Raw genomic sequence first — 21,554 nt, 5'->3', positions numbered from 1 at the left:
GTTAGGAGTTAAAGTTTGAGTTGGTTCTAGAGGAGTCTTTGGAGGTTCTAGTATATGATCTTGTATCTTTAAAACTACAAATACGATACTCTGAAATACTTCCGAGTGAAATGGTACAATGATTATTCTATATGTTTGCAGAATTAATCTTTGGAGCATAAGAAATACTAGCAGCGATCTAAAGATTCTACGAATTAGAACTATGATTCACTTTCTATCATGAGTTGGGAATGGTTGGATGATAAGGCAGAAGCCGTACTCAAAATGTTATCGTCTTATTACCCACTAAGATTTGAGTAATAATAAAAGGCCAAATCTTAGAGAAAGACAGTAAAGACAGTATATTGGGTATGATCGAAGCTTCGGAGTCAAGTAACTAACACAATGTCAGTGGATGTCAAAACATTTTGACGTATTCTGACTAGATGGCATATAACAATCATTGCAGTACCAGAACATCAATATTATCATTAAAATGGATGCTATACTAGTGTACTGCAACCGTTATTGGTGGAAGGCTAATACATGAAGAGAAATAAGGGAAACCAAATATTGCAACATGGAAATTAAGACAACACAAAACACCAGTTTTAGATTAATGGGGCATAGTAACATTTAGGGGTGCGCATCAGCATAAGCAGATCCACCACCTTCACCACCACCAGTCCCACCAACTTCACCACCACCGGCACCACCACCATTTCCAGCAGCATTCGCTTTTACAGAACTTGGTCCACCCCAAGATGGCCCTCCTGAGTATATGTTTGTATCACTTGAACCCGTTCCACTACCACCACCGGTCCCATAACCTTTGGATCCACCACCATCACTAGCTTGTCCACCACCGCGGCCGCCTCCAGCGCCACCAGCACTAGAATATCCCCCGGAACCTGCAAACAATCCTTCAGATCTGGAGGCAGAGCTTGAGCCCACACCTGACCCAGCACCGTACGCAGAGCCACCGTAGTCTGATACGCCGCCACCACTACCCCCACTTCCAGATCTAGCATGGGCGCCATTGTTCTCGGTATCACCGGATCCATAACCGCTGCCAGAACCGGAACCCGCACCGCATTCAGATGCACTGCCCTCTCCCCCTCCTTCGCCTGTTCCCTGAGCACTAGAGAGCCTGGCTACCCTTGCAGCATTGGCTAAGCCACAGCTCAAGAGGACAAGGACGAAGCTAAGCGCGACAACTTTAGTGCTACCCATTGCAAGCCTTGGAAGTGCAAAGATGAGATGAATGCCGAGAAACGAAAGCACATGGCTATTTATAGCGCGCTCTAGGTGCTGGTTCGCGGATGGTGCTCCAGTTTATGCTAATAGCTAGAATGCACGGGTTGCGTGTGTGTAGATGACGACCTCGCTCCAATCCATACATGACGTCTGAGCTAGGAAAACTATACATATTTTAGTCATGTAGATCCCATCTAGCTGCCGACTTGAATGAGATGGAGCAGTTCAACGTAGGATTTTTGTATTGTTCACTTGCAAGTTGCAACTTGCTAGCTCCTGGGGGCATACCACATTTTATTTTAAATTAAAAAGAAAGACGTTCCCAGATATCTAGGTCAGCCCTGCATCGTCAACTGAACTTAACTGCAGGGAACCGGGTAGTATTTCATTTAGTTAGTTACTCCCTCCGTACTCAAAAAACCTGATGTTTAGGACAGCGACACGGTCTCCAAAACACAACTTTGACTTCTTATTCCTCTAAAAATATTTATCAAAATGTGATATATGTATACTTTCATAAAAATATTTTTCAAAACAAATCTATTCATATAATTTTTACATTTTCAAACTCAACAACTTGAGAGTTATTCATGATTTATATTCTCAAGGTTTGACTCAAACCTTGTCCTAAACATCAGGTTTTTTGAGTATGGAGGGAGTATTACTTAGAAGATTCTGTTTGGCCTTTGATCATTGGGCGCGGATCCAATTATTTTTCAGCTTGCATTGAGCTTCATGTCCACAAGGAAAAATATCATGTCATGATATTGATAAAGATGAAAATGCCGAACTAATAAGGAAATTAAATAGGGCCTGTCTCTCAACTTGTAGTATATATCATATATATGAATTAGATACCGCATTTGATTTTTTTTACGTGGCAAAGAATTAAATTTGAGAAAGAATAAATCCACATTCCCTTTGTCCTGGATGATAAAGGCTTATTTTGTTTCGTTAGGGCAAGACTTTTATTAACAACTACTCTTTTATTATGTCATTTTTGTGACAAACTTTTGATCACAAGTACTTACTTTGAACACGAAATATAAAGAAAACCAATCTTATATCATAAAAAGATGCATGTTAATCATGTAATTATTGGTCCTAGGTTTGTACTAAAAAAACTTGACCTGTGGGGCACCGCCCCCACGGCATTTTCACGAAAGAAAGAAGACATTTCTTACACAGGCCGAGAAAATCCTTGAACCCCTGCCCCACCTGTACACAGTACTTGCAACCCGTGAGAATGGATGATCCACGCACATGGGGGGATCAGCGACCAGGGACAGGCCCAACTGTGCTTTGGCACATGGGGTAGGCGAGGGAATTTTTTTTTTGTGAGAAACCGGTGTCGAGTGAGACTCGAACGCTGGCCGGTAGGGAGCCATCCACTGGCTCCTACCAATCGCGCTATGCGTTTGTACTAACAAATCAAAGTATAGGCTTTTACACCCTCATGGCTGAAAGTAAACAACCCAGACCTTTTTATTTGAGAAAAAAGGCAAAACCCGACCCCCTGCATTATCACAATTTGTACCGTCCAGCACCTACACCTTTTAGCCAATTTTCATTGCATGTTTCATATAAATTTTATGCGCATTAAATAGAGTGATATGTCAGCATTTTTTTATGATGTGACAACAATTTAATGAGAATAGAGATGAAAGGGTTTCCTCTAAATAAAACCATGCATGCACAGCTGGTCCAACTTAGCTTGTCTCCCGCATGTATTGCGTACCAAACATCAAATTTTGGTTTGTTGCTTACGTGGCATTCTTGGAAACACAAAAATGAAATATCCCATAGGAATAGCCTTAATCTTAAGGCCAATCTCAGTGGGAGTGTCATATAAGTGTCATGGACATTAAATTTGCTAACATGTACCAATAATATGAGGAGAGAGAAGAGAGGAGTGTCATGAAATGTGAGAGAAGTGTCATCACCGTGACACTCTACTGGCACAGTTCTTAAGATTTCAGTTTAGGTAATTGTGTCGATGACACTCCCACAGAGACTGGCCTAATGGGAAGTGTCATTGTACAATTAACTACCTAGACTGGAAACTTGTTAATCGTGACAGAGGAGTGTCATGGCTATTCTCAGTGGGGGTTTTATGGGCATTAAATACACTACTATGTCAGCATTTTTGATGATGTGGCAGCAGTGTATTAATGAAGAGAGAAGTGAAATGGATTTCATGGGAGAAAGCCATGTGTATAACGTTATTACCTAGATACTAGTTTGTATCTTGTATCTAATCTAGAAAACAACAACTTTCATTAATGTTGGCCTTGTAAATTTAATCCTAGTTTCAAATATTGTTGGATGGTGTGTCACTCTAGTTAATGCGTATCCATAAAACTTCCATTAGGAATGGCCTTGTAAATTTAATTTTGTAGGCAAAGTTGTCTCCTCGATATTATTGCTCACGATTTGCCACCATTATTGACTCTAGTTACTCCATCATCATTGTTTAGATGTCAAATAATTCGTGTGGACTAACACAACATCAGGATTCAGGAATGATCGATCTTCTCCATCTCACACGTGGCATCAGTGGTGCATCTTTTTTCATTTGTCGCACCAGAATAATTGTACTGCCTCCGTTCCAAAATATAACAACTTTTTTGACTTTTCAAAGTTAAATCTTTACATCTTTGACCGTAGATGGTAAAAATATATAAAGACTGACAACATAAAGTTTATTCTAAATGATACCAACTATTGTAAAATGTAATCTTTTCTATTTAAAAGTAATTACTTTTTGAGATATTATTAGTTAAAGATGAAAATTTTTTACTTTAAAAAGTCAAAAAGATGTTATATTTTGGAACGGAGGTAGTAGTTTTTCACATTACTCCCTCCATTCACTTTTGATAGCTATAGTTTAAAATTTAAATGTTCAAAAATGCTAGCTATATTTACTATTGGCATGGGCTGTGGTAATAAATAGCACTAGTTATAAGGAGTTCTCAGTTAAAACATTAGAAGACCAACAAAAAAGTCTGTTGCATTTATTAGATTGATAAGCACACCTGTGGTGCTTTTGGTCATTTTGCCATATGATAATATATCAATTAAAACTGAATGGAGTGAGTATTGTTGTTGAATAACCATGATGAAGCATGTAATATAAAGTCATGCTTGAGGCTACTCAAGAGCCGTACTAGTTTATACGTACTAGATTTTGTAGCAAAATTGAGATGTTTTTTTTCGCCATTTTCCCTTTTATTTTGTATTGATGCATAAGAAAATTACCACTTCTAGAAAAAGGCTATCGGTCCACCAAAAAATACTAGACTGAACTAGATCATGTACTAGCATTAGTACCGGCTATATTTCATACCGGTGTTTTCTAGGTGGATAGAAGCCTATGGAGGCCTTTAGGGCATCTCCAATAGACTAGCAAAACAGATCTGGCTAGGTAAGAAAGCAGAAACATCCCTAAAACATGCTTCCAACCGTCTCTCCAACCTCCTCGCTAATGTATCCCAGCTTGCCATCCCCATTCGGCTGCTTGGCAACTTAACCGAGCTGTGACGCCTCACCATCTCGCACGGGCACGCCTCTTTCCCATACCCTTCCCACACGGCCTCCCGCCCATGCGTGCACATCGTCCTCCTTCCGCGGCGCCGCCAGCTGCGCCCTCGCATTGTCGCTCCTGCGCCCTCGCCCCCGCGTCGGCTGCTAGCTCTCAGCCACCTCCACTAAGCTCCCCACCCCCCCCGGCCCGCTTCATGCCATCGCGGCCGAGCTCCCTACCCACCGATGTGCTGTCCTATGCAATGTGCCGCCTCGATGGCCGCTCTCTGGCCGCCACCAGCTGTGCCACCATGGGGCTTCGGGCACTCGCTGCCGACCCAAAGACGTGGCACGCGCTCTGCCTCGCGCGCAGGCCATGGCGAGCACAGTGAGGCCCGGGGCGTTGAACCACCCAGAGCGGGTGAGGTCAAGGGCAGCGACAAGGGCAGCGTTAGGGATTCACACGCAAAGGGAGAGGCCGAGGTGGAAGGTGGACGGGTAGCGGGCGAGCGCGGCCGGGAGGAGGTCGGAGGGGAGCGGGCGGTGGAGGAGGCGGTGGCAGGCATGGGAGGTGAGCGAGACATGGGTGGGTGCGGCCATGGCATTGAGCGGCGGAGCTGGCAGGCGACGGGGACGAGAAAAGAGTATGGATGACTAGTCTATTGGATATATAGGATGGAGATATGGAGAGTGAAGGCTGGCTAAATAGATTGGCAATATGGAGGTAGGATTTAACTAGTCGTTTGGAGGTGCTCTTAGTACCGGGTGGTAACACTAACTGATACTAAAAGGTCCATACCAATATCGACTGGCATTGGTGTTACCACTAGGTACTAATGCCTCCAAACGCATTAATATTGTTCGGTAACACCACCTTGTATTAATGTGAATCTTTTAGTACTGATTGGTGTTACCATCTGTACTAAAGAGTCCTTCACGTGTTACTTCAAAAGGAAAGTATCCCTCTCTTAATTATAACTCTTGTGTAAGTTCGATGGTAAAGGAGGTGCACACGAGGCAAGTAGTCTCAAATTTGAATTCCAACCCCCTCACGCGCGCGTATTTCACATAAAAAATCACATGACTTGCATTGGGGCATTGGGACCTCACGCATGTGCGGGTCTCATTCTGAATTTCAAATATTTGTTTAATGTTTTACGTACCAGTTGGCGGCATGATCGGCTATGCAAAGGACCTTTAGTACTGGGTCATGCAACCGGTGTTGAATGCCTTTTTTCTAGTAGTTTACCATGGATCTTTGATGTAGTCAAGCAGTAAATCAAGTTAATGAGCAGCAAGCTTGTGCAGGGCTTTACGCATTTTTTTCCATTTTTGAAATGTGGCGCCGACGATATTGACCGAGTCATTATCCAATATATGTAAGGTTGATTCACTCACTCACTGTCAAGAACTGCAGAGCAAGAGATACTGGCTGTCGCCGACTTGGTCATCTATCTATGCACCGAACTTTATTAGCAGGGCCAAAGAGTGGACACTGATTAGTCTACGGCCTTGATCCGTGCCAAGTAAATAAAAAAAATAGTATTTCGCAAATCACAAGATATGGGAATCAGATCCTCTACAGTCGAGGGCACTGACTGGACTCTGCAGTCATGCCCATCCGCCCGTCCTTCCGTGATCCGACAATGGCTTCACATGGCTCAAGCGCTGGCTCTTCTGCTTGTTTGAAGCTGGTTCGGCTCGCTCGTGGCTGATCCCCCTTCCCGACGGCTCGCTCGACCTCCGCTTCGCGAATGGCACCACAGCCGTCCAGTCCTTCTCGGCAGCCTTCGTCCTCGACATCGTCTCCAACTACACCGGCTTTAGCACGCACGGGATGGCCCTCACTGTGGCGCCGACCACGGCCAGCCTGTCGGCCGTGCTCACGGACAAGTACCTGGGTGGCTGGGCCTCACTAGCTAACGCCCAGGACGATGGCAACGCCACCATCAACCACCTGCTCGCCGTCGAGCTCGACATCGTCCAGAACATCGAGTTCCACGATATCAGCGCAAACCACGTCGTCGACGTCAACGGCCTCACCTCCGTGAAGTCCCGCGAAGCCGCCTACTATGCCGCTGACGGAAGCCTGCCTCATCAGCGGCGACCCAATGCAGGTGTGGGTGGACTACGACGCCGCCACCATGGTGCTCAAAGTGGCCCCTGCGCCCATGAATTCGTCCATGAAGGACCTTTTAATTTAGTACTTGTTGTAATTCTAATTTGAAAACTAGTAGTAATGTGAAGTCTAAATCCCATCGATATTTTTATGGTGGTTGGAAGTCATGTTTTCCATGAGTTTGGAACTGATTTTTCCGATGTACTTAGCAAGTGATTTAGGTATTAATTTGATTCATTTGATAATTTATTTTTAGTTTTAATTAGCAGGTGATTTAATTTATAATTGTTATACATGTGATAATAATTTTTAGATGTCATTAGCAGGTAATTTAGTTACAATTGTTATGCATATATTATGTATTTTTTAGATGTAGTTAGCAGGTGGTTTAGTTTATAATTATTATACATGTGTTAATTATTTTTAGATGTAGTTAGGAATTGATTTAGTTTATAATTATTACATTAATTATTATATATGTGATAATTATTTAAGTGTATCTAATTTTAGTTTTAATATTATTCAATGGTTTTATTGATTTAATGTAGTGTTAGTTACGTATTCTGAAATGAATCTTTTTGACATTATAATATGTATATAAGGGCAGTTGCTGAAAAAATTTATGTGCTTCTTCTAACAGAGTCTTGGGAATATTAAAATATTTATGGCTGACACTAAAACCATCGACAAGTAATAATAAATTCAAACAATATGGTTGCAGCACATTCAAAAAACACATAGCCTCCGCACCATCCTTCTCGGTTATTTATGAGAAAGGCTGGAGCGGAGGCCATGCACTTTCTAGATGTGTTGCAACTATTTTGATGTAGCTTTTTCACTTCTCGATGATTTTAGTGTTAGCCTAAAAGATTTTAATGTACCCAAGGCTATGTTGGGTAAGCATAGAAATAATACATTCAAAAACAACAATCCCTTACCCTTGAACTATCAAGCATCTCTGAAACACAACTTGCGGAGATGCAGGTTTTAAACAAACCGAAGAGTGCCAAAATAATTCTTTATTAACTTGTGATGGAGGTAAGGACCCGGGGTCCCCCAACAAGGCCATTCCTCCTCCTCTCCAAGGCCCAATGACCGGCCCATTAAGGGCCCGGGCTGATTGCGGCGTCAACACAGGGTGGCCGGCGCCCGAGTGAACCAACCAGGAGACGGACATGCGGCAGCCCGCCGACCGCAGGTGTGAACAGTGACCGTCTGTACCCGGCGGCCCGGGTCTTGCTCGCCAAGAAGACAACCCAGGGCGAGGGCATGGCAACCACGCCTACTCCCCATGCCGCCATACGCGCCGCCCATTCCCACAAGGCACAACCGTGCACTAGAACAGGGTCTCCTGACGGGGCCACAGTGCGGACTGTACCACATACCCGTACCCATGACAGAGAACGGGAGAGAGGGCGTCAACTCTTCCACCACGCACGCCGTCATCATGACCCCCTGGTGCCACTTCGTCAGGAACAGGTGACTGCGACCGGGCGAGGCCACTTGACAAGTTGAGCCCATCAGCAGGCGTGCCACCACTCCAGTCAGGACCCGCTCAAGTGAGGACGAACGAAACGTATATGGACGGACAAGCGACGGGACGACCGCCGGGCACCCGACCGAAGCACGAAGACTATCCCGACCGACCAAGGGTAAGACAGGAAGATGAAGGCCCTTTGCCCAAGAAAACCGCCCAGGACAACTACCACCGCTCCCGACTGGCGGAGCGGGGCCCCCCGACTGACAAAGGCAAGGAGTCAACCACGGCAATCAAGCAACACACGCTAGCAATAGAACTGTGTAAATAGGGGGGTCCCACCTTGAAGTATAAAAGGGGGATCCAACGCACGTAAAACAGAGTTCAGTTCCTCTTTTCAGTACTGGAAAGCTTCTAAAGCTCCCTGGCAACTTTGAGCACCTGGGCTCGAGCAATAGAGAGAGTACATCACCCCCTCATACTGGACGTAGGGCATTTTCTGGCCCGAACCAGTCTAAATCCCTCGAGTCATTGTGTGCTAGACCATTCCGATCAGACGCGCGAGAACACAAGCAATCAAGTAGTTTAGTAGTCGCCCAATTCCGGCTGCGACAACTTGTGTAGTCAATTATTTCAAGAATTAGTTTATAATTGTTAACATGTGATTTAGTTTATTATTTTAGTATGTGATTTAGTTTATTATTTTTACAATAATTATTACACATGTGAGACAGTGTATTCAATTTTAGTTTTAATTTTATATTCTGAATGAATTATTATGATACTCTAGTGATGTATATAATGGACCCTTACAAAGTGTTTTTTGTTCTGAGCACGACCCTTGCAAAGTTGTGAACCTTGATTGTTCAAGGATAAGGGACACATTCAGAATGAACTTAGCTTCACATTATAAATACGTCACATATCCTTATACAATCAAGGTTCTCTGAAAGCCAAAACAAACTGAAGAGTGCAAAAATAATTTTATATTAACTTGTGTATTCAATTATTTCAAGAATTAGTTTATAATTGTTAGCATGTGATTTAGTTTATTAATTTAGTATGTGATTTAGTTTATTATGTTTACAATAATTATTACACATGTGAGACAGTGTATTCAATTTTAGTTTTAATTTTGTATTCTGAATGCATTATTATGATACTCTAGTGATGTATATAATGGACCCTTGCAAAATTGTGAACCTTGATTGTTCAAGGATAAGGGAGTAACTCAGAATGAACTTATGTGCTTCACATTCTGAATAAGTGCCATATCCTTGGACAATCAAGGTTCTCTGAAAGCCAAAACAAACTAAAGAGTGTCATAACAATTAGGGTATAGGAATAATGAATGTGAATTCATTCAAATATGTTTGAATTCAATTACGCTACAGTATGTCTAACACCTTCTACATCCTGCATCATTTTAATTGTCCGAGATAATAAGCAATTAGTAGATTTACTCTTTATTTTTCCAGATGAGCGGGCAATGGATGTACAACGCCAACTAGCATCCAATGGAATTTATTAATGGTGTGCACGAATTCATTGATGCGGCTAAGAAACAAAAGCATGATGGTTTGTTTTGTTGTCCAAGCAGAATCTGTAATAACGAGAAGGATTACTCCTCAACAAGAACCATTCACAGTCATTTGTTCCAAAAATGGTTTCATTCCCAATTACAATTGTCGGACCGAGCATGAATAAAGAGGGATTATGCTGGAGAATGATGAAGAAGTGGAGAGCATTCCTGACTATGGGGACGCTTACAATGAATTCTTTGAAGATACTACAATTGGTTAGCCTAGTGTTAGCCTAAACGATAAACGCTCAACAGTCTCACACCTACCGTTTAGCTCTTTATTTGGACTAAAAAACATTTAAATAGGTTAAATGGTCATTAAACTGGATAAACATCTAATTAAACAGACACTGCTAATCACTTCGTTGTGTTTACACGGCGTGCAAATGAGGTAAATGGCCATGTATGCGAATAGTGGGTGAGCCTCAAAAAGATGCTGAAGCACATGTCGCAGAAGATGATCTTGGTCAGATGTTGTGCAAAGTAGAGGAAGTCTGTAAAACTGAATAGAAATCTAGAGATCTGAAGCGTATGTTTAAAGACTACACAATATTGTTGTACCCTGATCACGAATAAGGTCACAAAAGGTTAGGTACCATATTGGAATTGTTGCAATAGAAGGCATCAACTGTCTGACAAAGGATTCGAGGAGTAATAAATAATCAAAATAAAATAGAATTTAGAAAAATGTGGAAAATCCTTTGGTACCAGTTAGAAAGGCCAACTGATAATAAAGGGACCACTGGCTTTCATCAGCATGGCGGCCGCTTTAGTACTGGTTGGCCTTTCCAACTAGTACTAAAGAAACCCTTTACCACCGAGTCATTTACCTGGTGACGAAGACCTTCAATCTCATTCTCATAGTACCGTTGAAGAACCGATACCTATGGTTATTTTCAACCGGTGTTTATTGCCCTTTTTCTGGTACTGGGAGAAACATGATAAAATTTGATAAAAGTACGTTATATAGGGCAAATTATAAAAAATCTATAAATTATGCATGACTTTATGGTGGATTTCTCAGTTCTCAAGCATGGTACATTAGCGACGGGGTTATTATTTATTGTATATGTACGTCCCCACCACGAACAACAGAAATAGATGCTGACTGTCGCTGATTTGTCATCTTACCTATGCACTAGAGGTTTTCAACTTCTGCAACAAGTGGTTGTTGATTAGTCTATTGAACTGTAATTAGTGTCAGTTTAACTAAAATGCATTTCACGGACTACAAGGTCTATCAGACTGGATCTGGTCGGTGCTGTTTGTTTCCAAGATTCGTGCATGTGTTTAGTATCTATGTGAATAGGTCAAATAAATGTGAAGTTTGAGAAGCAACAGGATGATGGCTAATGCCATGCATACTTATTTTCAGGATATTGCAATAATCCATACTTGTTGAAGGTGTCATGGCTCTCTGTGCTCAATGTATAGGCGCAAGTGATTACAGGTGAAGACTACCATCACCGAGATGAAGCAAACGCAGGTGGAAAAGAACAAGCTGTACCCAACTGCAGTGGTTGTCTGACTTGCCCAGAATTTCTCAGCTACACATTATAGAATAGCAAAGGTAGCATATAAATCAAGATAAATGAAAAGTAAAGGCTCATAATATCCTAATGTCAAGTGCGCTAACAACTACTCGTATTACACATAGTAGCTAGAAAAACTATTGTTATAGTTCATATTGTTCGTCACCAAGCATATGTCCTCATGATTTTGCCTTGTACCCATGGATTGCAAGCGTTGGCATAGTGTCACTTGCATAGGCACCCCCAGCTTCGCACCACTATATGACAATATGTGCCCATGGTCATAAACTCTTTGTGGGTATGTTTCACTTGTGCTTTTATTCCGGCTCTATGCCCAGAGCTATTGCATGTCAGGTTGCCACCTATCCTCAATAAAGCGTAAGAGAAAGAGAGAGGATTGACTGGCTTATGCATCTATAAAGGTGGGGAATTCGAATTAGAAATTTCTATGCACCTACTGACTTGTGGATCTGTAATGGGCCGGTGGGGAATTGGAATTAGAAATTCCTACTTCTACTCTTTTGCTCCAACTCCATTTTACTTGGTGTGTGTCGATGGATAGGACAACGCCAACGTTGTGCAAAGGCGCGTGGGTCGAAGGACTTATACCACCCTGATTTGTAAGAGTCTAAATGGATTCATATATGAAATTGGTGGAAGTCGAAGCTATGCTTGGAATGTGTTAATTGGCAACATCAGGCAACGTACCCCATGTCTCCCTAGCATGTACTTGTTCTTCCCTCTTTCCAGATTTCCATATATAGCATTCTTAGACATCTTCTCAATGTGATCATAAGTGGTGATCATGCCGAAATATTGTATGGTAGTCATTGTCACTATCTATAATCTGAATGGTGCGGAAACTTATGAAAGAGAACCAATTGCCAAATATCTTTGAGCAGGTGTAATAGTGTGTTTTAAATAAACATTTAATTTAATTTATGACTAGCTTGTTTTTCGGCAAAGTCTGCATGAAGTCGGAACTGTAGTAATGTAGCTACTTATATTATGTGTAAACACTGTTCCTAAAATATCATACGTCACCACAAATCTACAAATTAAATAAACATTTCAATATACAGAAACTGATTCATTGATCATGATATCAATTGCAAAATGCAAATGGAAACCACAATAACAAATTGGACACAGGAATGGAGCCCTTTATTATTCCTTGCCAAAGTTGAAGTGGTACACTAAAATAAAAGAGAACATAATATATGCGGAACAAAACAAATTAAAGGTGGGCTCCGTCTTCAGATCATGATACCAAGCTAGCTTCAAGGGTTTACATCACCGTATCCAGATCCGCGTCCTTGACCACCTCCTGTCCCACCATTTTGACTCATTCCTTCCCCACCACCATTGCTATTGGCACTCACAGATGCGGAGCTAACTTGATAAGTGACCCCATAGCTAGTACCAGAACCAGACCCACCACCTGACCCATAGCCGCTAGAACCATAATCAGCTCCAGCCTTTCCACCACCACCACCTTCACCACTACCACCAGCTCCAGTATATCCACTATAAGTTGGTCCGCTCTTTTGTGTGGAACCAGAGCTTAAACCAGAGCCACCCCCATAACCATACCCACCGTACTTGCCTCCACCACTCCCGCCACCACCCCCTCCAGCAACTGCATGAGCGAACAGCCCATTTTGACCCATCTCGGCTGACCCAGCACCACCCCCAGAACCCCCTCCGGCACCATCCACGACCCCACCACCGGACCCCCCTCCTTCACCTCTTCCCTCAACACTAGAGTATGTAGGATCAGCATCGGTGTTGTCAATAAGGCCAATGCTCAGGATGACAACGAGGCCAAATGCTGCTAGTACAGTTCTGTCCATTGTGAACTTTGTGAGACTAACAGTATGGAAGAGGCTTCTATGTGTGTCTCTATATATATAGGGCTGTATGTAGAGGCTTTGCACAATGTATACTATTCCACCATTAACTGTTTCAATAGCTTCCCACTGCTGTGGCGATATGAAGGTTAATTATTCTAAATTTGATCCACAAGCATTAACTCCGCCCTCCCACCCAACCGCACACATCTCATGGTGTTTTACTTATCTGACCAGGCCCTTCCGTGGAACAATCTTTAATAATTATCTACTTGTTTCTTCCGAGAGTTCCAATGATCTGAGTGAATATATTTTGTTGACGCTTTGACGTGAGCAGTGGCGCGGTGTCTTGCTGACATGAGCTGCTTGTGCATTTTTTTCAGGAATATATATACACAAAATAAGAAATGCTTGGGGTGTCAAATACATTTCATTTAGACTTAAATCATGTTGAAGACTTGACTCCACGAAACATTATATTAAAAAGTTGAAATATGGTGAGAGAGTACTGGCCGGTTAAAAGGATTCACCAGTGATGCATTATTATTAACAATCATAGTATCTGCAACATCACACAGTAGAGGAATATAACTGATAAATTCTTCGGTGAAAACAGAAAGATATTTCTGCTTAGAGTAAATTGCACCCATCATACATCAACTTGTGTGGTTCTATCACTTTAGTTCAACAAATTGTAAAACGCACAAGCTGTTGCATGAACTTGTCAAAAGTGTGCATCTACGGTCACACATAAACCACATAGTGTATTTAGATCACAAACTTTAATGTGGAGAAGAGGAAGGGCCATAATACAAATATGTGTTCCCCTTTAATCAATTGGTGGCCTCCAAATGATCTGAGTAAACATCTGGAGAGCATGGTCTTCAATTCGATGAATGAGGTTAGTACCTTTTTATTACTTGCACTAACTCATTTTTAATAGCGCCAAAGTGAATGCCAATAGTATCTAATTTATTTCTGCTATAGGATTTGTTACACGCCAAGGCATGCACCGAGGCCATTACGAGAGTCTTTTTTGTTTTTATTGAAACAATCTTTTTTTATCGTGTGATTGTTATGGACCAGGCATGAATCTCTAGTACTGTCACTAGTGTTTGTTTGGAATACAATATTCTTATTTTTTTTTCAACTTATTGTGCTTTTGCTTATAATATTCTAGGCCTCGAGAATTCAGAATATTAAATTTTGATGTCACACTATCAAAAGTGGGCACAAAAGCAAACAACAGATTTATGATTATGTTTAACAAGCTATCGACGGATCGAACTGGGTAGCACGAGCATCATCACATGGCAGAGACCAACGTTAGCCAAGAGATATTTTGCATTAGGACCCTTCCTCTTCTCCACATTAAAGCTTGTGACCTAATAAATACGCTCTGTGGTGTACGTGTGACCGTAGATGCACACTTTTGACAAGTTCATGTATCTATTCGTGCGTTTTATAATTTGTTGGACTAAAGTGATACAACCGCACAGATTGATGTATGATGTGTGCAATTTAAATTTAAAATGTATTCACACATAGTGCGCGCACCTCCAGTAGATTTGGTCGGTACTAGATTTGTGTATCAGATGCTCAGCAAACTTCTTGATATATTAATCAACATTTTCATATAAATACGAATAGAATCTGTGAACAAAGAAAGTAAATGCTGGCAGAAACAAGCAGCATCTTCGTGCATATACATAATGCATTTTTTCAGACTAGTACTAGATCCAATGCTTCAAAGACCTTGGAGGCTGTGACTTCCTAGCTGACAAATTAGCGCAAGGAGATCTATAGTGCGTCTATGCCATAAAAATAATAGAATGAAGTACTGCCTAGGTCTTTAAATTTTGGTTATTTGACCAAGTCCTCCATTTAAGAATCTTGATTGATTACATGCTATTTATTTCTATCAAGAGGTCTCCTGATCCGCACGAATTAATATATTCCTTTTGTGATCCACCTTTGAGGCTTTGACATTGTAGGTGGCACATTGTATTACTATTACCCTTTAAATTAATTAAAGGGAAGTTATTTACAAGAAAAAATACCAAGAACTGAAAGATATAAATACAGAGTAACTTGCACCCATCATACAATTTGTATAGTTATATCACTTTAGTCGAACTGGCTAGTTGCAAAACGTGAGAACAGATGCACGAACTTGTCAAACATGTGCATATACAATCACATATACTCCACATAGATGTATTTTTTCCACCATAGCAGGTGTCTTGGACGGTTTTGTGCACATAATCTCATGACTTTAGATATAATTCCCTACAAGACACTAAGAAAGATCAAAATTCTTCATCTACCATTGAAAGGGTCGCCATCCCTTATGTACCATTGTTTCATTTTCTTAGGTCCCCCGCTACAACTGCTGTCTGTTTTCACTAAAACAGCATGTAACAAAAGGCCACAATGCTCATTTTACCCTCGTCTATGGTGCCGACCATGTTCCCCTTGACAGCCTTCCCTCTATGTGTGCTGTCGTGCTCTCCGCCATGGGGCACACTTCTGCGCTAGTACGGTACTGAGAGTTTGGCGGACCAAAGAACTCGATCACCGACACCCCACCTCAGGTAGAGCATGGATCCGGCTGCTATAGCCACTACTAGAAAACAGGCCAAAGATCCTGGCCAAAGGTACCAGCTGCTGTTGCAACCGGTACTAATGCCACGCATCAGTACCGGCTGCAAAAGCAGCTGGTATCTTTGGCCAACGGTGATCAAAGGTAAGGTGTTTGGTACCGGGTTAAAGCATCACCCGGTACCAAAACTTCAATATAGGAACCGGTTAGTGCCACCAACCGGTACCAAAAGCACAAGGAGGAATAGGTACCGGTTGGTGGAACCAACCGGTGCCTAAAGGGTGGACAATGGCATCGGATTTTGCCATGGCCCGGTGCCGCCACGTGCCCACAACAAAGGCACCGGTTAGTAACATCAACTGGTGCCTATGCCTTTTGTTTGGCACCAGTTGTTGAGCACCAACCGGTGCCTTTGAGCCACGCCTATAAATACCCCAACCCTCCCCCCTCCAAGCTGCCGTGAACTCACTGTTCATGGCAGCTGAGTGAGGGGAGGGGAGGAGATTTTTTTCTTCAAAAAAGGTTAGTTATTTTTCTCCATAACTTAGTAATTGGTTTTTAGAAGCAGTTATCATTTAATTTATTGATAAGTGAATAGTATCTATTTATTATAGTTATAAGCATTATCAATTATATATTTGAATTCAAATTTAATATAGTATGAATGTATTATTTGTACACTACAATGATGTATATAAATGTATTGTGGACCTAGATGAGTCGGCAATGGATGTACATGGCCGATCGGCGTTCAAAGGAGTTCATTGATGACGTGCATGAATTCATAGAAGCGGCCGAGAAACACAAGTATGACGGTTTCGTTCGTTGTCCATGCAAATTCTGTAAGAATGAGAAGGATTACTCATCATCAAGAACCATCCATAGTCACTTGTTCAATAGTGGTTTCATGCCGAACTACTATGTTTGGACGAAGCATGGCGAAAGAGGAATTGAGCTGGATAATAATGTAGAAGAAGAGGACAGGATTCCTGACTTTGCAGCCAATTATAATTCCTTTTTCAACGACACTGCAATGGGTGAGCCTGAAGAAGATACTGAAGGATACGTTATAGAAGATGATCTTGGTCAGATGCTGCGCGAAGCTGAGAAAGGTTGCGAAACAGAAAAGGAATCGAGAGATCTGAAGCGTATGTTGGAGGACTACAGAACATTGTTGTACCCTGATTTTAAACAAGACCAAAAGAAGTTGGGTACCACATTGGAATTATTGCAATGGAAGGCATCAAATGGTTTGTCTGACAAGGGATTCGAGGAGTTGCTGAAACTTATTAAAAACTTACTCCCTGAGGGTAACACCTTGCCGGAGACAACATACGAGGCAAAAAAAGTTGTTTGTCCTTTAGGATTAGAGGCACAGAAGATACATGCTTGTCCTAATGACTGCATCCTATATCGAGGTCAGTATGAAAATTTGGATTCATGCCCTGTATGCAACGCATGCCGGTATAAGATCTCTCGAGATGATCCAGGCGACGTTGAGGGGATGCATGTCAAGAAGAGGGTGCCTGCCAAGGTGATGTGGTATTTTCCTCTAATACCACATCTGAAACATTTGTTCATGAACAAAACGAATGCTAAATTGATGCGATGGCACAAAGAAGAACGTAAGAAAGACAATATGTTGAGACACCCCGCTGATGGGTCGCAGTGGAGAAAAGTGGACAGAACATTCCCAACATTTGCAAATGAAGCGAGGAATATAAGGTTCGGCTTAAGTAAGGATGGCATGAATCCTTTCGGTGAGCAGAGCAGTGGTCATAGTACCTGGCCTGTAACACTCTGTATATACAACCTTCCTCCCTGGTTGTGTATGAAGCGGAAATTCATTATGATGCCGGTGCTTATCCCCGGCCCGAAGCAACCCGGTAACGATATAGATGTGTATCTGAAACCACTGATTGAGGATCTTCTATTGTTGTGGAAAGATGAGGGTGTTCGTATGTGGGATGCGCACGCAGAGGATCATTTTAACCTGCGTGCATTGCTTTTCGTAACCACCAACGATTGGCCAGCACTAAGTAACCTCTCCGGACAATCCAATAAGGGTTATAGGGCATGCACCCATTGTTTAGAAGAAACCGACAGCATGTACCTCAAGCACTGTAGGAAGATCGTGTATATGGGTCATCGTCGATTTCTTCCGATCAAGCACCCATTAAGGAGGAGGCATGCTCACTACGATGGAAAGGCAGATCATCGTACCAAGCCTAGGCACCGTTGTGAGAAAATGGTGTTTGAAATTGTCAAAGATATAAAAGTAGTATTCGGAAAAGGACCCAACAGCAAATCAGTGCAGAGTGATGACGGACGTGCACCTATGTGGAAGAAGAAGAGTATTTTTTGGGAGTTACCTTATTGGGAAGTCTTAGACGTCAGCCACGCAATTGATGTGATGCACCTAACAAAAAATCTTTGTGTGAACCTTCTAGGTTTCCTTGGTGTCTACGGTAAGGCAAAGGATATATTGGAAGCGCGGCAAGATCTTCAACGTATGAAACAACGGGCCGCCCTACATCCAGAAAAAAGGGATAAAGGACGTCATTATCTAGGCCCTGCGTGCTACACTCTTAGTAAGGAAGAGAAGCAAAGTATGTTCGACTGTTTGAACAGTATCAAGGTCCCATCAGGCTACTCTTCGAATATAAAGAGGCTACTGAACTTGAAAGAGAAGAAATTCGCACACGTAAAGTCCTATGACTGTCACGTGTTGATGACGCAATTGATTCCAATTGCACTTAGAGGTATTCTACCATCTAATGTTCGAGCAACAATCATAAAGCTATGCGCATTTCTCAACACAATTTCTCAGAAGGCAATCGATCCATCGAGTTTAAGCAGGCTACAAGAGGATGTTGTCCAAAGTTTAGTCAGTCTTGAAATGATATTTCCTCCATCATTCTTCAATATTATGACGCATCTTCTAGTTCACCTGGTCAAAGAGATTGGTATTCTCGGTCCTGTTTTCCTTCATAATATGTTCCCTTTTGAATGATACTTTGCAGTACTAAAGAAATACGTTCGTAATTGGGCTTGTCCAGAAGGAAGCATTGCGAAGGGTTACGTCACAGAGGAGGTCATTGAATTTTGTGTTGACTATGTGGAAGAACTCTGCCCAATTGGGATTCCAGTATCACGTCATGAGGGGTGGCTGATTGGAAAGGGCACACTTGGAAGAAAATCAGGAAATGCCACAGATCATGCCACGTTGAGCAAAGCACATCTCACAGTTCTGCAACAATCAGCCTTGGTGGCTCCATACATGGAGGAGCAAATGCAAATTGTGCGAAGTATATACCCTTTGAAGTCTGAGACATGGATTACAAAACATCATAACGATACATTCGCCACCTGGTTGCAGAAGGAAGTCATGACCAACGATCAAATTCAAGAGCAGCTAGCTTGGCTGGCCAGGGGTCCGGCAAATTCAATCCTGATGTACCAAGGATATGAAATTAATGGTTACACATTTTATACAAGAGCCCAAGATAACAAGAGCACCAATCAAAATAGTGGTGTCCGTACAGATGCCACCGACTCTAGTGGCCAAACGAACTCATATTTTGGTTACATTGAACAGATCTGGGAACTCGACTATGGGCCGTTGAAGATACCTCTATTTCGTTGTCAATGGGTTAAACTCACAGGAAAAGGTGTCGACATCGACGAGTACGGAATGACAACGGTAGACCTCAAAGAGCTTGGCTATCGAGACGAACCATTCGCCCTAGCTAAAGATGTCACTCAAGTTTTCTATGTGCAGGACATGTCTAGCAAAACGAGAAAGGACAAGTCTAGGAATAAATCAAGTTTTGTAGGTGCCGGAGATGAGGCAAAACGCCATATTGTTCTGGCAGGAAAAAGAAAAATTGTGGGAGTCGACGATGTCACAGATGAAGAATACAATAAGGTTGAAGATATGACTCCGTTCGCAGTGGAGGTTGACACAAGTATTCTTTTAGCCGAAGAGGAGGCTTAGTACGCACGTCATGATCATAATGAAGGGACGATTGTAAAGCGAACCATCGTTAATATTCCCTTAGTTGAATGATTATGTCTTGTAATATTTTCTGTGAACATTATTAGATTTCTTGTGCAATTATTTGATTTATTATGCAATTAAAATAATTAGTTGTGCACCTAAATGATTTATTATGTAGTAATTAAAATTATTGTACATTTAAATGATTTATTATTGTGCACCTAGAACCATAGTTAATATTTTCTTAGTTGAATGATTTACTAGGCAGTTAATAAATTTATTGTGCAAATAACAAATTTATTAGACAATTATTTTAACTATTAGACAATTATTTAAATTATTAGATAATTATCTGATTTTCTAGGCAATTATCAGATTTATTATGCAAATATCAGATTTATTACGAATTATGAGGCAATTAATAGATTTACAAGAGAAAAAGAAATGGGAAAAGAAAAGATAACCTTTGGTACCGGTTGGAAAATCCAACCGGTACCTTAGGGTCCTATTTGGGTAAAAAAAAGTGGGGCGTCGCGCGGGAGTCGAAGTGTGGCCACGAAGCCCAAATTTCCACGAGTTACCATTGAGATACTGACGAATTCCGTTCAAAGGGGGTCAAAGAAGATTGAAAAGTGAACTTCAAAAGGCCTAAGGTACCGGTTTTGTTAATCCACTCGGTATCACAGGGGCTTTTCATTTCCCGCCCGTTGGGCCCTAAGGCACCGGGTGTGCGGAGAACCGGTACCTAAGTCTCGCCTAAGGCACCGGTTGGAGATACAACCGGTACCTAAGGCCTACATAGGTACCGGCTGAATTTTTGACCCGGTACCTTTGGCCAGGGGTATAAACCCGTTGCCTTCTTCCTCCCAATTCTCCACTGCTCCTCCATTCCTCCGGTCGACCGCCGCCGCTGTCCATCTCCGCGCGCACACCGCCGACCTCCCTGACCCCTCCACCGGCTTCGCAGGTCGATCCGGAAGTTCCCCGTGGAGTACAGAGGCCCGGAGGACCCCTGCATCGACCCGTCCACGAGCACCGCGCACGGGATTTTCCCCGGAACTCCGCACCAGTGAGTTCTGTGCGCCGCCGCGATTACTCGCCGCTGGTGATCCCCCGGCCACGCTGACCCCTTGTACACATCCGCAGCAACACACCACATCAATTCGAGGAGACCAGAGGCCCGGAGCAAGCCCTGCAGCGCCCCTTCCCCGAGCTCCGCACCATCCTCGCCGCCGGAGCTCGCCGCCAACCCTGCTGCGTCACGCCCCCGACCGTTTCAAGCCTCGGTGAGCACCCTCTAGTCCGCGCCATGCTTTTACGCTAGATTGCTTTAGCCCGTAGCGCACCCCAGCAGCCTGCACGCCACGCGCCGGCGAACTCCGCCGCGCAGGGCCATCGCCGTTGTAGCACACGCCGCCACGGACCTCCCCGAGGCCCGCAAAGGCCTCAAGTGGACTACGCATGTCGCGTAGTCCCTTCCCGACCCAAACCCCAGCTCGATTCACCCCAGAAACGCCGAGTTCGAACAACTCCGGCCGCTCTCCGCCGCGATTGAAGGCCGCCGGCGAGCCCCGCCGCCGCCCCGCGCGCCCAGTCGATCCCAGCCGCCCGATCCTCAGCCCACGGACGAGATT

General features: G+C 42.9%; 2 protein-coding genes across 2 annotated transcripts; both read right to left on the bottom strand.

Moving 5' to 3' along the window:
- Positions 1 to 431: 431 nt before the first annotated feature.
- Positions 432 to 1,239, bottom strand: LOC120710602 (glycine-rich cell wall structural protein 2-like). The gene has a single exon (XM_039996237.1). It carries the CDS (start codon positions 1,210 to 1,212, stop codon positions 616 to 618), a length of 597 nt encoding a protein of 198 aa, XP_039852171.1. The 5' UTR covers positions 1,213 to 1,239; the 3' UTR covers positions 432 to 615.
- An 11,435-nt stretch (positions 1,240 to 12,674) lies between these two features.
- Positions 12,675 to 13,321, bottom strand: LOC120710601 (glycine-rich cell wall structural protein 2-like). The gene has a single exon (XM_039996236.1). It carries the CDS (start codon positions 13,319 to 13,321, stop codon positions 12,749 to 12,751), a length of 573 nt encoding a protein of 190 aa, XP_039852170.1. The 3' UTR covers positions 12,675 to 12,748.
- Between the last annotated feature and the right edge of the window lie 8,233 nt (positions 13,322 to 21,554).

The sequence above is a fragment of the Panicum virgatum genome, chromosome 5K (genome assembly GCF_016808335.1).
Source record: "Panicum virgatum strain AP13 chromosome 5K, P.virgatum_v5, whole genome shotgun sequence".
Taxonomy (NCBI): Eukaryota; Viridiplantae; Streptophyta; class Magnoliopsida; order Poales; family Poaceae; genus Panicum; species Panicum virgatum.
Note: the sequence above shows the minus strand (reverse complement) of the source record. Positions and strands in the feature narration are given on the sequence as shown.

What these genes read in the sequence shown, in the direction of transcription:
- LOC120710601 (XM_039996236.1), bottom strand. Translation starts at nt 13,321, where the DNA reads ATGGACAGAACTGTACTAGCAGCATTTGGCCTCGTTGTCATCCTGAGC.
- LOC120710602 (XM_039996237.1), bottom strand. Translation starts at nt 1,212, where the DNA reads ATGGGTAGCACTAAAGTTGTCGCGCTTAGCTTCGTCCTTGTCCTCTTG.